Source organism: Sphaeroforma arctica (genome assembly GCF_001186125.1).
Source record: "Sphaeroforma arctica JP610 unplaced genomic scaffold supercont1.469, whole genome shotgun sequence".
NCBI classification, from domain to species: domain Eukaryota; class Ichthyosporea; order Ichthyophonida; genus Sphaeroforma; species Sphaeroforma arctica.
The window spans coordinates 37622-49959 of NW_014040089.1; the positions used below are offsets into that span (position 1 = coordinate 37622).

General features: G+C 41.5%; 3 protein-coding genes across 3 annotated transcripts; all 3 read left to right on the plus strand.

The window, feature by feature from the left end:
- Nucleotides 1-5459: 5459 nt before the first annotated feature.
- SARC_06521 (hypothetical protein) lies at nucleotides 5460-5970 on the plus strand (the record flags this gene model as incomplete). The annotated part of the gene is made up of 2 exons (XM_014299566.1): nucleotides 5460-5816; nucleotides 5878-5970. 2 exons carry the CDS (start codon nucleotides 5460-5462, stop codon nucleotides 5968-5970), a joined length of 450 nt encoding a protein of 149 aa, XP_014155041.1.
- A 168-nt stretch (nucleotides 5971-6138) lies between these two features.
- SARC_06522 (hypothetical protein) lies at nucleotides 6139-7338 on the plus strand (the record flags this gene model as incomplete). The annotated part of the gene is made up of 2 exons (XM_014299567.1): nucleotides 6139-6349; nucleotides 6377-7338. The coding sequence occupies 2 exons, from the start codon at nucleotides 6139-6141 to the stop codon at nucleotides 7336-7338; spliced, it is 1173 nt and encodes a 390-aa protein (XP_014155042.1).
- A 3091-nt stretch (nucleotides 7339-10429) lies between these two features.
- Nucleotides 10430-11900, plus strand: SARC_06523 (hypothetical protein; the record flags this gene model as incomplete). Its single annotated transcript, XM_014299568.1, has 2 exons — nucleotides 10430-10686; nucleotides 11552-11900. 2 exons carry the CDS (start codon nucleotides 10430-10432, stop codon nucleotides 11898-11900), a joined length of 606 nt encoding a protein of 201 aa, XP_014155043.1.
- Between the last annotated feature and the right edge of the window lie 438 nt (nucleotides 11901-12338).

The window sequence follows — 12338 nt, forward strand, 5'->3', positions numbered from 1 at the left end:
TATATATATATATATATATATATATGTTATATATATATATATATATATATATATATAAGTGTGGGGCTCATGCTATCAATGTATTCCACCCTGAGTAGTTCTTAGTAAGAGTGTGAAGTCTTGATAAGTGAACTCGGTCAGAAGTGCTGTACTGGACGGCGTGTCTACTCTATTTCTTTCTCACGTTCCTGGAAAGGACTAGATTTTATCTACTAGTGACGGGTTTGTGAAAAAGATGACTTCCGGTCCTAGGATATATCCTCGTAGAGCACTTTGTCCACGCCCATCCGGTATATTGAACTCGGTTTTACATTGGATCCGTCCGCTGGACCCTTCTTTGGTTCATTCACCAAATCACAACTAGATTTCTTGCAATATGACACAATATCTCCCCTCAATGCCTTACAAAAGTACGTCCCGACGGCAGATAAAATTCCTTCACATTCACGTCCTGTATTAAGGCGAACATTTAGGCATAAACGCATATATCGAATACAAAAACATTGAGCACACGCACCAGCCTTTGCTTCTTTATGGACGGTATTAACACTCGCCCTCCTAACACTCTCATGAGTGTCACCGATATTGTAGGCGCCCTCTGAATGGCCAAATCTTTACCACTACAAGCTCAATCTCCCCTTCAGTCTAGGCAGCTCCCCACCCTTGAACGAAACTCTCGCTGCAGTCCTAGGCTAGTCTCTGAGACAGGAAAAACTATTCTTCGCTCGCTCTGTGAAGAATTCGACATCACATCTCAGACCTCTGGCTCATTTGTTGACGTTGAGCTATCCTATCACTTCGACTATGTCAGATTTCCCAAACCCTAGAGCCCTCTGCATATTTAGGGCCGTTCCACCACACACACTTTGGAGAACAAGAAAAATAACTTTTGGCCCTCGATTTGTTTGGGTTTGGTTAGGTTTGGATATTCGAATCTCAATTCCATCCCCTGGAGCGCATGTAGACAATCCATAGTATGCGTCAATCGTGAAGGTCAAGGATACATAGTCAGCAGTCCCGAGCTGGATCGGGTTATGCCGTTTTTTAAATTGGATAGTTTATCTTGGATGGCAAGATATATCTTTTAACATCTGTTCCGTCTCAAAAAAAATACATAGGCCGAATCATATCGGTCCGTCAACCGTCATATAAAAGCAATCTTATGTCGAATGCAGTCCAAAAAGGAAAATTGACGAGGAAGAAATCAAAAATCGACCGAAAAGACGAAAAGATATATTGCGACTGGAGTAGGAAAAAGTGGACACGTTCAGCGTTCAGTGTTATTGAACAAACAATCATAATAGCAAGAGAATGAGAGAAAATTCTATCGGAAAGTAAATTAGTTGGAATATGTCAATACGACATAGTAGGGTAACAGTCACAATCGCGCAACGTCACCGTGCGCCGTGCTGCAAATGTATCCATAAGAAACAGCTTATATAAAAATTCGTATACGAATTAAGTATAAATATTCATACATATATCAAGAATATTTAATCAAATTGATACAAGCGTACTGGGAAACTACACGAGACACCAAACTCGTGCTTCACACATCAAAGTTGTAAGGTGCTTCAGTGTATCTTTACGGAATTTATAATAGAAAGTTCAGGTACGAATTCGTAGTCTATAGTATTATGTGTGACTGGGGGTCCCTCTGTTGTCCATGATCAGTGGCGAGATGCGCTTTCTATGAGTAGAGAAGAGTTGATAGTAGAGCTAAAAAGTTACAATTTAAGCTAGTCTGTAATAACCGGGCCTCCACATTAGACTCTATGTTATAAACGTACTCTTAAGCAGTACGTATACTAAAAAAGTACTCTTAATAGAACAAGGAACTTAAATTTCCTAAATGGTTTTTAATGTATTTATTAATTAATACCTTTTCCATTCTACATATCAGATGTTTGGATGAAGGCCATTAAAAGGCCCGATTAAAATGCCAAAGATAGGATTTGGAATAGTTTTAGTAATATAACTATATTTACTTTCCAACTTTATTTATATCTGAATACCTCGGTAGCGAGATGGCTCAACCGAATATAGGTTTCTAGGGACTATTAACGTTATCTAGTTGATCCTCCGATCAGCCAACCAGATGTGCCAGTCTGATGAAGGCTAAGTCGGTAATTCTTGATAAGTGGCAAGTTATTGGTTAAGACAATAGCTAAGGACATCAAGAGTATTTTTATTTTTATTTTTTATTTTCTAAAGATAGGATTTTATGAGTCTCTCAGATTCACCCCAACGAAACATACCATAATTTCTAATAGAGCGACAACGAAACACTAAATAAAATGCCTTCGGCGAGAACAGTACTGAGAGGATTATATATAGGCAATGTCTCAGACTCACAATCCCTCAGAGTATTGCTGTTTTCACGAGGCATACCTAACTTTACCAAAAGACTCATTTCGTTTATTTACTTCGAATTTCACGATACTTAGACTTAACCTAAGCGTTTAATTACTCTAAGGCGTTAATATCGCCTTGATATACCGAATCTTCAGAAGGAAATGCAGCTTTTTTTAGATAATCTGCAATTCGTATATGCCCCCTCTTTTTCTTGGGCTGTGTACAGGTTTTCGATATCCTTCTATCGAGTAGTGTCTGCAGGAATCAGTACAGTCCCATCCGTATCCAGAAGTGCTGGGTATTTGACCTCCTTCCTATGTGCCAGTCGCCAACAATTGCGGAAGTTCTTGTATTCGTAAACATAGCAGAAGGCCAAATGAGTGCGGACCTTGCTATTCGGTATGTGTATATTTTTAGATAATCGCTCGTCATAGGCCTTTTGAGACCATGCATGCATATCTTGTTCTGATATTTGTAAATCAGAATTATACTTAACACTCAATCTTGCAAAAGTACTCCGGTTTGTCGCATGTGCATCTGTTCTAACCAGAATTGGACTGCCGCCCATTTTTATACACTATCGCAACCCTCGCTCCACAATGTTGACGTAATACTTTGCATCCGATGAGGCTGTTGGTATTGCGAGTAGGGTGTTGTTTTGGTCATTCATCACACCGGACATAGTCACACAACAAATGTGTGTGGCCGGTTGTGATGGTCGATTGTGTGCAAATCCTAGAATCTGGCCATTTTGTATTGAAGCATACATATACTTTCGATGTCATCAACATGTATGTATCTGAGAGAGTCTATCAGTCTTGTTTGATCTTCTCCAAATTGCTTTATGAACCATGTGCTCAAACCCCCATTGTCTGTTCGTAGTTTGAACAATCTGTTGAGTACTTCTGTATGTGCGCTTTCTTAACCTAAACTGTAGATGGAGTCGACAGGTAGTGTAGTGGCAATGTATTGATCACTACTCGGCAATTAAATTTGTTTGTTGTCCGTGCGAATGAATTTGTAAGCGCCTGGTGCGCTACTATATATATGTTGACCAAACATCATGGTCCTCCCTTGATACCTGCAGCCTCTTGACTGCGTGTTCGCTATACGAGTTTATTCTGCTAAGAACTGCAAGTTAGGAATATAGTCTCGACTAACATGTGCACTAGTAAGACAGTATTGTACAGATCCTGCATGCACACTACCTTCGTTCACGCCATCATAATCCGCCGATAACTTCGCAAGAGATTCTGCATAGCTCTCTAGCTGATTGGCAATTTGTTTCAGGTCAAGTTGCAGGGTCGAATAGGTCATACGATATATGTATTGTATTTAATAAAGCTGTAAACTCTGAAAAACTACGGACTCATCGTATATACTTATTACTACGTTCATACACAATAGTTGTAGTGTATAGAGGCGAGTCTGAGATATTCACCAGTGATCCTACGGATTTGTGACGATACACACAGACTGATAGGTCCTGTTTCACGAGTATTGCGTATGTGACAGATATTGGAACTGGAGAAGCTGCAATTCTTAATTGAATAACCTTGTAAAATTACATGTCATTTCTCTCATCTGCCTTCCATTCAGCATGCTCATCGATCAGCACATCACGTAATTCTTTGACATCGCGTACCAAATCTTCCTCTCTCTCTCGCGCTCGAATTTATTCTTCGGTCATTAACATAATTGTTTCTTGATTTCTCTGTCTCTTGGCTCGAGCTATGTTACGATTATGACGTTCATGGTCGATGGCTAAACTTCGTACATGTGTGCTCTTCGGGAATTGCAGTGATGGAACTGCATTCTGCTTTAGCCTGTGCTTTGGATTGGGATTGAATCCTCTTTTTCTGTTGGCGTGTTTGATAAAGTCTTCTTCCGTTAGCAAGTGGAAGTCTTCATCCCTAAAGTGATTGCTACAGTAGTATCTCGGAACACAAGTACCTTTCGACGATACTGTAGTGAAATAATCCTTTGGCCAAAGCACTGGATAGGCGTGCGTCCACTGGTAGAACAAAGTCGTCATTCGGCGGGAATCGATAAGTATAGGTATGGTCAAACCCAGTTCCTGAGCAGCAACCATCCACGACACAGTTAACCATCTTGAAAGCTCACAAAAGTGACGGATATGTATGCACAAAGTAACCTCATACTACCGTATTAGCATGTTTTGTGTGTTAGTGTGTTTCTTTGAACAAAGACATAATTTTTTCATAACACAAGGTGATTTTACCCAATGAACCATAATTTTTTTTTAAATATTATATTTTAATTGGTTGAATATTTTTAGATTTTCATGAAAAATCGACTAATCATAATACAAGCAACTTGGGCATGTATCCAAATGTACCAAGCAAAAGAGTCAGCCGGCCTGTCCAACGGACGTTAGTCCGTTCAGCCATATTTTCTTTCTTCTCTCTCCAGAGGGTCATGTATTGAGATGATGGTTTTTCTATAATGATATGTGTTACATCGTACTATTGGAATATAATAGTTGGGAGTGTCTCGGGTGAAATTGACACTTGACGACACATGTTACATTACCGAATACTTTCAGCGCGAGATAGCCCACTGAAAAATGGGGTATGAAAAAAAAAATCCCCTCTAGCCAGCCGACTAGATGTGCCCTTCTATGCCTTCAATGGGATGGAGAGCTAGGTACCATGTGATGGGGTATAGGTGCAGACATTTAACTATACCAACATGGTGTTTTCGATTTCTTTTAATTTTCTTAAGTTGGACATAAGAGTTATTTTATTAGTAATTTCGATTGGAAGATTGTTTCGAAGCATGAAATGACATGGAATGAAATATCATGCAACCAATGAAATGAAATCTGATCTTAGTTACTGACATCAATAAATCTAGACCGAAGTATTGAGTGATTAGAGCGGAACTATAAAGACAACAGTCTTAGTCTTAAATCCCCTAATCTTTTAGCTCAATACCAAGGGCTGAAGCTAAACTTAAAAAATTACATTGTGCAAATTTACCTCTAAATCGTGCTTTCTTTTACGTTAACTTATTGTCATCGATAGTCAGCCTGGTTATTCTGACTTTTACATATATTTTAAGTTTATACCGCAATCGGGACAATGACGAAGCGTAAAGGAAAAGCGAAGGCATCTAAGAGCCAGCCGACGGTCACGCCTCTTGAACACTTATGGACGCCTGATCCACAAGCGGATGACAATGTGGCAATTATGATGGCACACGCCCTACCCAAAGATGTCTTTGACGATGTGACGATGGGTAAACCACTCAAGTCTAAGAAGTCAAAGAAAATTAAGGAGAAGAAGGGCGAAAAGGTCCCAAGATGGATTCGTCGGAAGACCCGCCAAAGCAACCGGAACAGCCGGAATCAAAACCGGAGAGCCCAACGCCACAAGGTCAAGAGGCTCCGCATTCCAGGAATACATGGATCGGAAGAAAACCGGCAAAGAAAATTCACGGTGGGAGAGAAGTCGAAGTTCTTGCGGTGCATGAACCAAAGATTACATGCGCGACTTACAGAAGTTGGCATCCGCATTCCAAGTATACAAGGATCGGAAGAAAACCGGCAAAAAAAATCAAGGTGGAAGAGAAGTCGAAGAGTTCTTGCGATGACGAGAGTCGAACATCGCCGGAATTTGAAGAACCAGACTCGTCGGGATCAGACTATCAACCGCCGACTGGCAAGCGTACGAAGTCATTGACGATGACGACGTTGATGACTACGCGCAAGAAGGACAGAAGGATGACGGTGACTATGAAGATGATCAGTGATTGCTTGGAATGAGGGAGACGGACACACCAGTCGATGAGATATCGAAGAGTGACAAGAAGATTGCTGATTTCACGGCTCGGATGCTGAACGCAGAAGAAGAGGCGATGCTAGCGATGGATCAAGAGACGATAGAGCAAGCCAGCTTAAGAATGACAATGGCGAGGCATTTCCAATCCAAGATCGAGACGGTGGGCAGTAAGAAAATTGTCAAGGATATAGGTAAGTTACCCACTACCTATCGTCCAGATCGAAAAGACCGTAAGGACCCTATCGATATGAGTAACTTAGCGTTATTGTCGAGATCTTTGAAGGAATTTTGTCAAATCATGCTAATTGCATATTTACATAAGAACCTATGCTTCGAGGCTGCGCAACAGAGTTTCAAGCCGTCATCTTATAAGTATAATAAGTTGGAGAAGGCAAAGGCTGCTGTAACTGAAACAAAGCTGAAAACGTGGAAGGAGCAGAGCGAGATGATTGTCAATCTGTTCTCAACAGACCCCAGGCCGGAATTGCTGGTATCCATTATGGTACCACCGGACGAAGGAACACCAGTGTCACATTACCTTTTGGAATTGGACACCCATATATCACGTGCTCAGACACAAAAAATGTCAGTAGACAAGCTGAGCATGTGCGTGTTGTGGGTGCAAACGATCTTTTGGTCGTCTCTTCATCGAAAAGATCAAAAGGTGCTGTACACCGACATGCATCAATCGTATCCAGACAAGGTACGTGAGATTTCAATTGAAAGACCAACATATGGTATTATGAAACTCGCAGACCAGACGTTTTCAAAACGGCCATGTTCTGTGGTGAAGTTCATACCGCCTAGTAAGAAGGCGGTGCCCAACCCGAATGGAGGGCTGAGTAGTGGTCGAGACTCACATGCGGGGACGGGAAACCAGAAAGGGAACAAGGGTGGAGACAGAATTGGCCAGAAGAATAGGCACGGGCAAGGTGCTGATGGTCAAAATAACAATGTCAACACCAAGGGGACCTTAGGAAACAAATCCAATCAGGCAGCCGAGCCTCCTAAACCAAAGTATAAAGAGGTCAAGGAGTGTGTTGAGACGGATTCCGGTTGGCGCATGACCCAACATGAGCCGAATGGACGCTGTAATGGCAGGCACGCAGAGAAATGTAAACATTATATTGCGAAGTGTGCAGAATGCGCTTGGACTGGAGGTTACCACAAACACATGTGAAGGGTGCAACCGAAGGTAGAAGTTAAGTGACAATCTTACCGGATCTTGGCACTGAAACAAAAGAATGCACTGCAAGATAAGCGCGTCATTCCAGATGTACAAGCTAATGGGCATGAAATAAAAGCGTTGTTGGATCCGGGCTCGCAAATCTCATGTATATCATCGAGATTCTGTAAGATAACTGATGTATCTCAGCTGAGGAAAGGGAGATTACATGTCGTGACATGGCCATAGATTTGAGGTTTACCCTCGCTGATCAACGGACAACAGTTACAAAGGCAGTCGTCTGTAACATTTTGCCAGACTATGATATAACAGTGGGGATGGGAGATTTGTTATCGTTAGGTATAACGATTACCGGTTTACCGACGAACACAGACCCACAGAAGGATCAGTCAGATGATAGTCTGCTGAAGCCTGTATACAAGCCTTCAAAGACTGTGAAAAAGATGACACCTCAATTCACGGAGAAACTCAAGGATCTTATCTTCGAGAATAACAAGATTAAGATCACCGACTGGGCGCAGTTCTAATTTCACAATGGATACGTGAGCTTAGACTTGACAAAAGTTGACTTTTCAAAGTTGAAATGTCCAACGCGAAACTACGTAGCGTGGCGCCACGAACAGGTAGTTCGAGAACAAGTGAAGGCATGGTTGGAAGACGGGGTAATTGCAGTCAACTATGAACCGACTCCAGTCAACCTTGCACTCTTGGCTGTAGACCAGTTTAACTCAGATGGCACGTAAAAGCAGATTCGTGTGTTTGATATGAGTCCTATAAATGCTCTTATACCTACACACAATTTTCACCTACCGAGAATTAATGAATTGTTGAGAAGAATGGAAGGAGCGAAGATATTTTTTACCATCGATTTGAAGCAAGGCTACCACCAAATGAAGTTATACAAACCACATAGGAAGTATTTCACCTTCACATGGGATGGACAGCAGTATTCATTCAAGGGAGCACCATGTGGTTTACATATGTTGCCAACCTTCTTTCATCAGATCATGCAGGACCTGTTTAGGAACATGGATAATGTACCGATATATATCGATGACATTGTGGTGTTAACCAAGACCAAAGAGGAGCATGACAGAGTAGTGCAAGAAGTATTGGCAAGGCTAAACAAACACAAGTTCAAGATCAACAGCAAGAAATGTCAGTTTGGTGTAAACGAGATACAGCTGTTGGGTTACCGAGTTTCCGGGGAGGGTATTATGATCGACCCCGGAAAGGTCGAACACTTTCTGGATTGGAGAACCCCCACTACAGGCAAGGACGTTAATAGCATGTGCGGATTCGTCAACTTCCTGTCAGATGGAGTTCCACACCTGGCAAGCTACCTTAAGCCTTTCGAACACTTACGATGTCAAAAGGGTAAATTGGGACCGTTATAGACCAAAGAATGTGATGATGCCTTTAAGCAGCTCAAAACAGTAGTTCAGCAAGTTCCAGTAGTCCAGCCGCCGAAAGAAGGAATACCATTCATGATGGCTACAGACGCATCCGACATGGCGTTAGGAAGCGTTCTGTATCAAAAGATTGACAGGAAACCGAGATACGTGCAGTTCTTTAGCAGGGCTATGAACTCGTCAAATATCAACTACCCGACGGTGCAACAGGAGCTATTTGTAAACTTAGATGGATATTTCTATGTTTAAATTATGATATATAAACTAAGATACAATTTAAGTCAGTTAGGATTTAGCAGTGGTAGCTTGTGTAAGAATGATCGGGACTGCCTCTTGGTAAGAGCCTTAATATCTTCGATCACACAGGACGTATCTATAGCTGTTCTTTATTGAATAGTTTTCACTAGAAGTACTAAGTGTTCATGACCGCATGTCCAATTCGTAGATAGACATAAGAACGTAAGTCAAGTTAATACATTAGTTAATATAATAAAGTTCCATCTGAAGAAAAGTATAAAAAAGAAAAAGACTTATTGGATTTTGGAGATTGGCGGGAAGACCAAAACCTATAAGTAGTAGTTCAGAGGTTATAAAATTTAGTTTATAATATCCTACATCTACTATCGTCTCAAATAGGTCCAAGCAAATGAGTCATGCCAAATACTCAGGCTATTGGAGCCATCAAAGTGAATTTAGAACACTTTGGAAATATTGGAAAAAAACTTGTATTAAATTATTTTAAATACAAATAAAAACCAATGTGTTATCTCATTTGATCTTGATATTTAGACTGACCGGAGGCCGTATTTCTACATATTGGCTATTGTGACTGCACTCACTCATTTTAAGGACTATCTCTACGGTACACCTTTCAATGTACTGTGCGATCAGAAATTGTTGTAGCATCTAAAGGACATGAAACCCAACTCACAATTAGTCAGTCGATGGCACGACACGATCGCGAAATTTTCATTTAGCATAACACATATATCAGGGATATATAATCACTTACCGGATATGCTGTCACGCTTTGTACCGGACTTCAACAAGATGGTCCGAGAACTACTAGCTACGGATTGGATGGCCAATCTGAGGTGGTTTAATATTGCAGACAACATAAATGGTCCACATATGTTTGCAGCACATCGTAATGCGCAACTGCCGCGATACCGAACTCTGGAACATCCAGACGGTGATGGGTTTCAAATCGACTTATCAGATGAGAACGCATGGGCGAATCCACCGCGGTTGTTGATACCACAATTGTTAAATTATGTTGTCCCATAAGACATTCAGATAAATGGCTCCCGCAGTTGATATCAATGATACAATATGGGCCCATATATATGTGGATAGAGAGGTAGATACTTTCCTCTACCCGGGTACCCGTGCAGTCCAGATGACTCCATTGCGACATAGGTTCAGTTGGAACATCCAAATGGACACTGTCCGAGACCTTCAAACATGAGGTTGAAGAATCCAAGATCCAACTCTTGACACCTAAGTCTCAATGAGAGGCTGGGACGACACATGCACCTGCAGTATGCGTCACCGAGATACCATTTGATCCTACAGAAACAAAGAGGAACTCATCACTAGCGAAAGCAATCTAGAAGATACGGTCTGATAGAGCAACTGCATACGAAACCGAGACAAGGTTACTCAAGCAGTTGATGAACGATATTCCAGATGTATACGACCATGCAACTAAACTAATGGACAAGGAGAACATTAGTAGAATTCACACGTTCGATCTTTCAGGCGAGATTGGACCAGACGAGTCTTCAAGTCCAAGTGATGTAGTGGTGGAATCTTCACCTCCAAACTTTGATACAACAAGTTCATCGGCGGACGACACTCTGACGTGGTTAAGGCAAAATCATACTCTAAAATACATGGATAAGGTTAGGACTGAGAAAGATTGTAAGAGGTACGGGGTTATTGTTAGAGTGCAATGTAGTAGACTTCAAATAAAGTGCAAAGTGTATGTATTTATTTCTGACCTCACCTTTCGTTTTATACCTTAAGGTGTTTGTGCGGAACACTTTAACACTTCGATGCTTTTCTATTCCAACTTATCTGCAACTAAATCTCACGCTGATCACATGATGCCTTCCGCATAGGTTGTGACTCACATAGAACCGCAGCTATTATTAGAATGTTGCGGTTGACAGGCTTGATCCACTCTCGGGAATCGGTTGAGAAACTTAATCTGCTCTCGGAAGTTGGATAAGTATTAACTCAAATCTTGAGAGTAATTTAAGCAAATTGATTAGCTCGCGGGAGTGAGCTAACTCTGATGACTTCCATAAATCAAAGAGGGTTTCTTGCTGTAAAATTCGGTCTGAGACCTGTAGTCTCTCAATTGATTTGGTTGAGATACCGACGTCCGAACACACGAAAGATAAGTATGTCTGCCACGTTTTTGATGTTGCTTCAAGATCTAACGTACTATATCCTCTGAAAGACAAATCAACACAAACTGGGCTGAGTGCATATATAAGTGTTTCGCAGATTTCGGCTGGCCAGCTATTGTATGTACCGACAACGGTAGTTACAGGCGATGTCATGACGACACTGTTACTCGTTGAGGGATCATGCCACAAGATGGGTGTACCTTATAAGCCTCAGACACAAGGTGTGAATGAGTTACGACACAGAAAGATGAAGGAGTTCATACGTGGAGCGTTGCTAGACGATGCTGACATGTGGCTATACTCAACTAACTGGGTATAGACACAAATGAACGAGACACCGGATTCAGTCACTAGTACAACACCCGCTCACTATTTCAGGGGCCGTAATAGTGAATTACAAGTACCTTTCAACAAGGATTCTCAGGATGATCACGTGTTGCCATGGTTAGAGAAGATGCGTCGTACCAGAGACGTTGTTTTTCCTTGCTTGAGAGAGATGAAGGACATCGCACTCAAGAAGAGACAGAAGCGATGGAATGATTCAAAGAAGATAGTCAAGTTTGAGGTGGGCGACATAGTCAACATCATGGCTCACAACTCCGATACAACTGTGCTTACGGCTAAATACATTGGATCATTCATAATTTCAGTGGCCGATAAAAAGAGCGGAACTTACGAAGTTAACTATGTTGCCGGTTCAAGTGCTCTTAATGTCGGATCAGATTAAATTCCGACGACAGAAATGATCCTTCGTCGCACTCGTGAAGCTACTACACCTCTTATGTCTTACCAGTTTAGGAAAGTTCTGGGGAAGTACAAGCATGGAGGTATGACTTACTATACGACAGAGTTCGCAGATGGCGCACAATACGATCTACCTCCATCGGCATTCGACGACCCAAACGTATTAAAGGCGTTTAATAAGAAGTTTCGCAAGCGCCTGCATAAGAACAAAAATGATACAGAGGCTATTTTACCGACAAACAAACGTCCTGACGTAGCTAAGGTTTATCACCGAAAGCGTAGCTGTAGAGTCCCTATTTCTTTTATTGAACTTGAAATCTGTCCGGAGCGCTTTCCCCCCACTTATAGGCCCCTAAGAGGCCCCCGAGGGATCCTTAATGGAATTTATATATATATATAAAAATAGAGCATACTTTTCTGA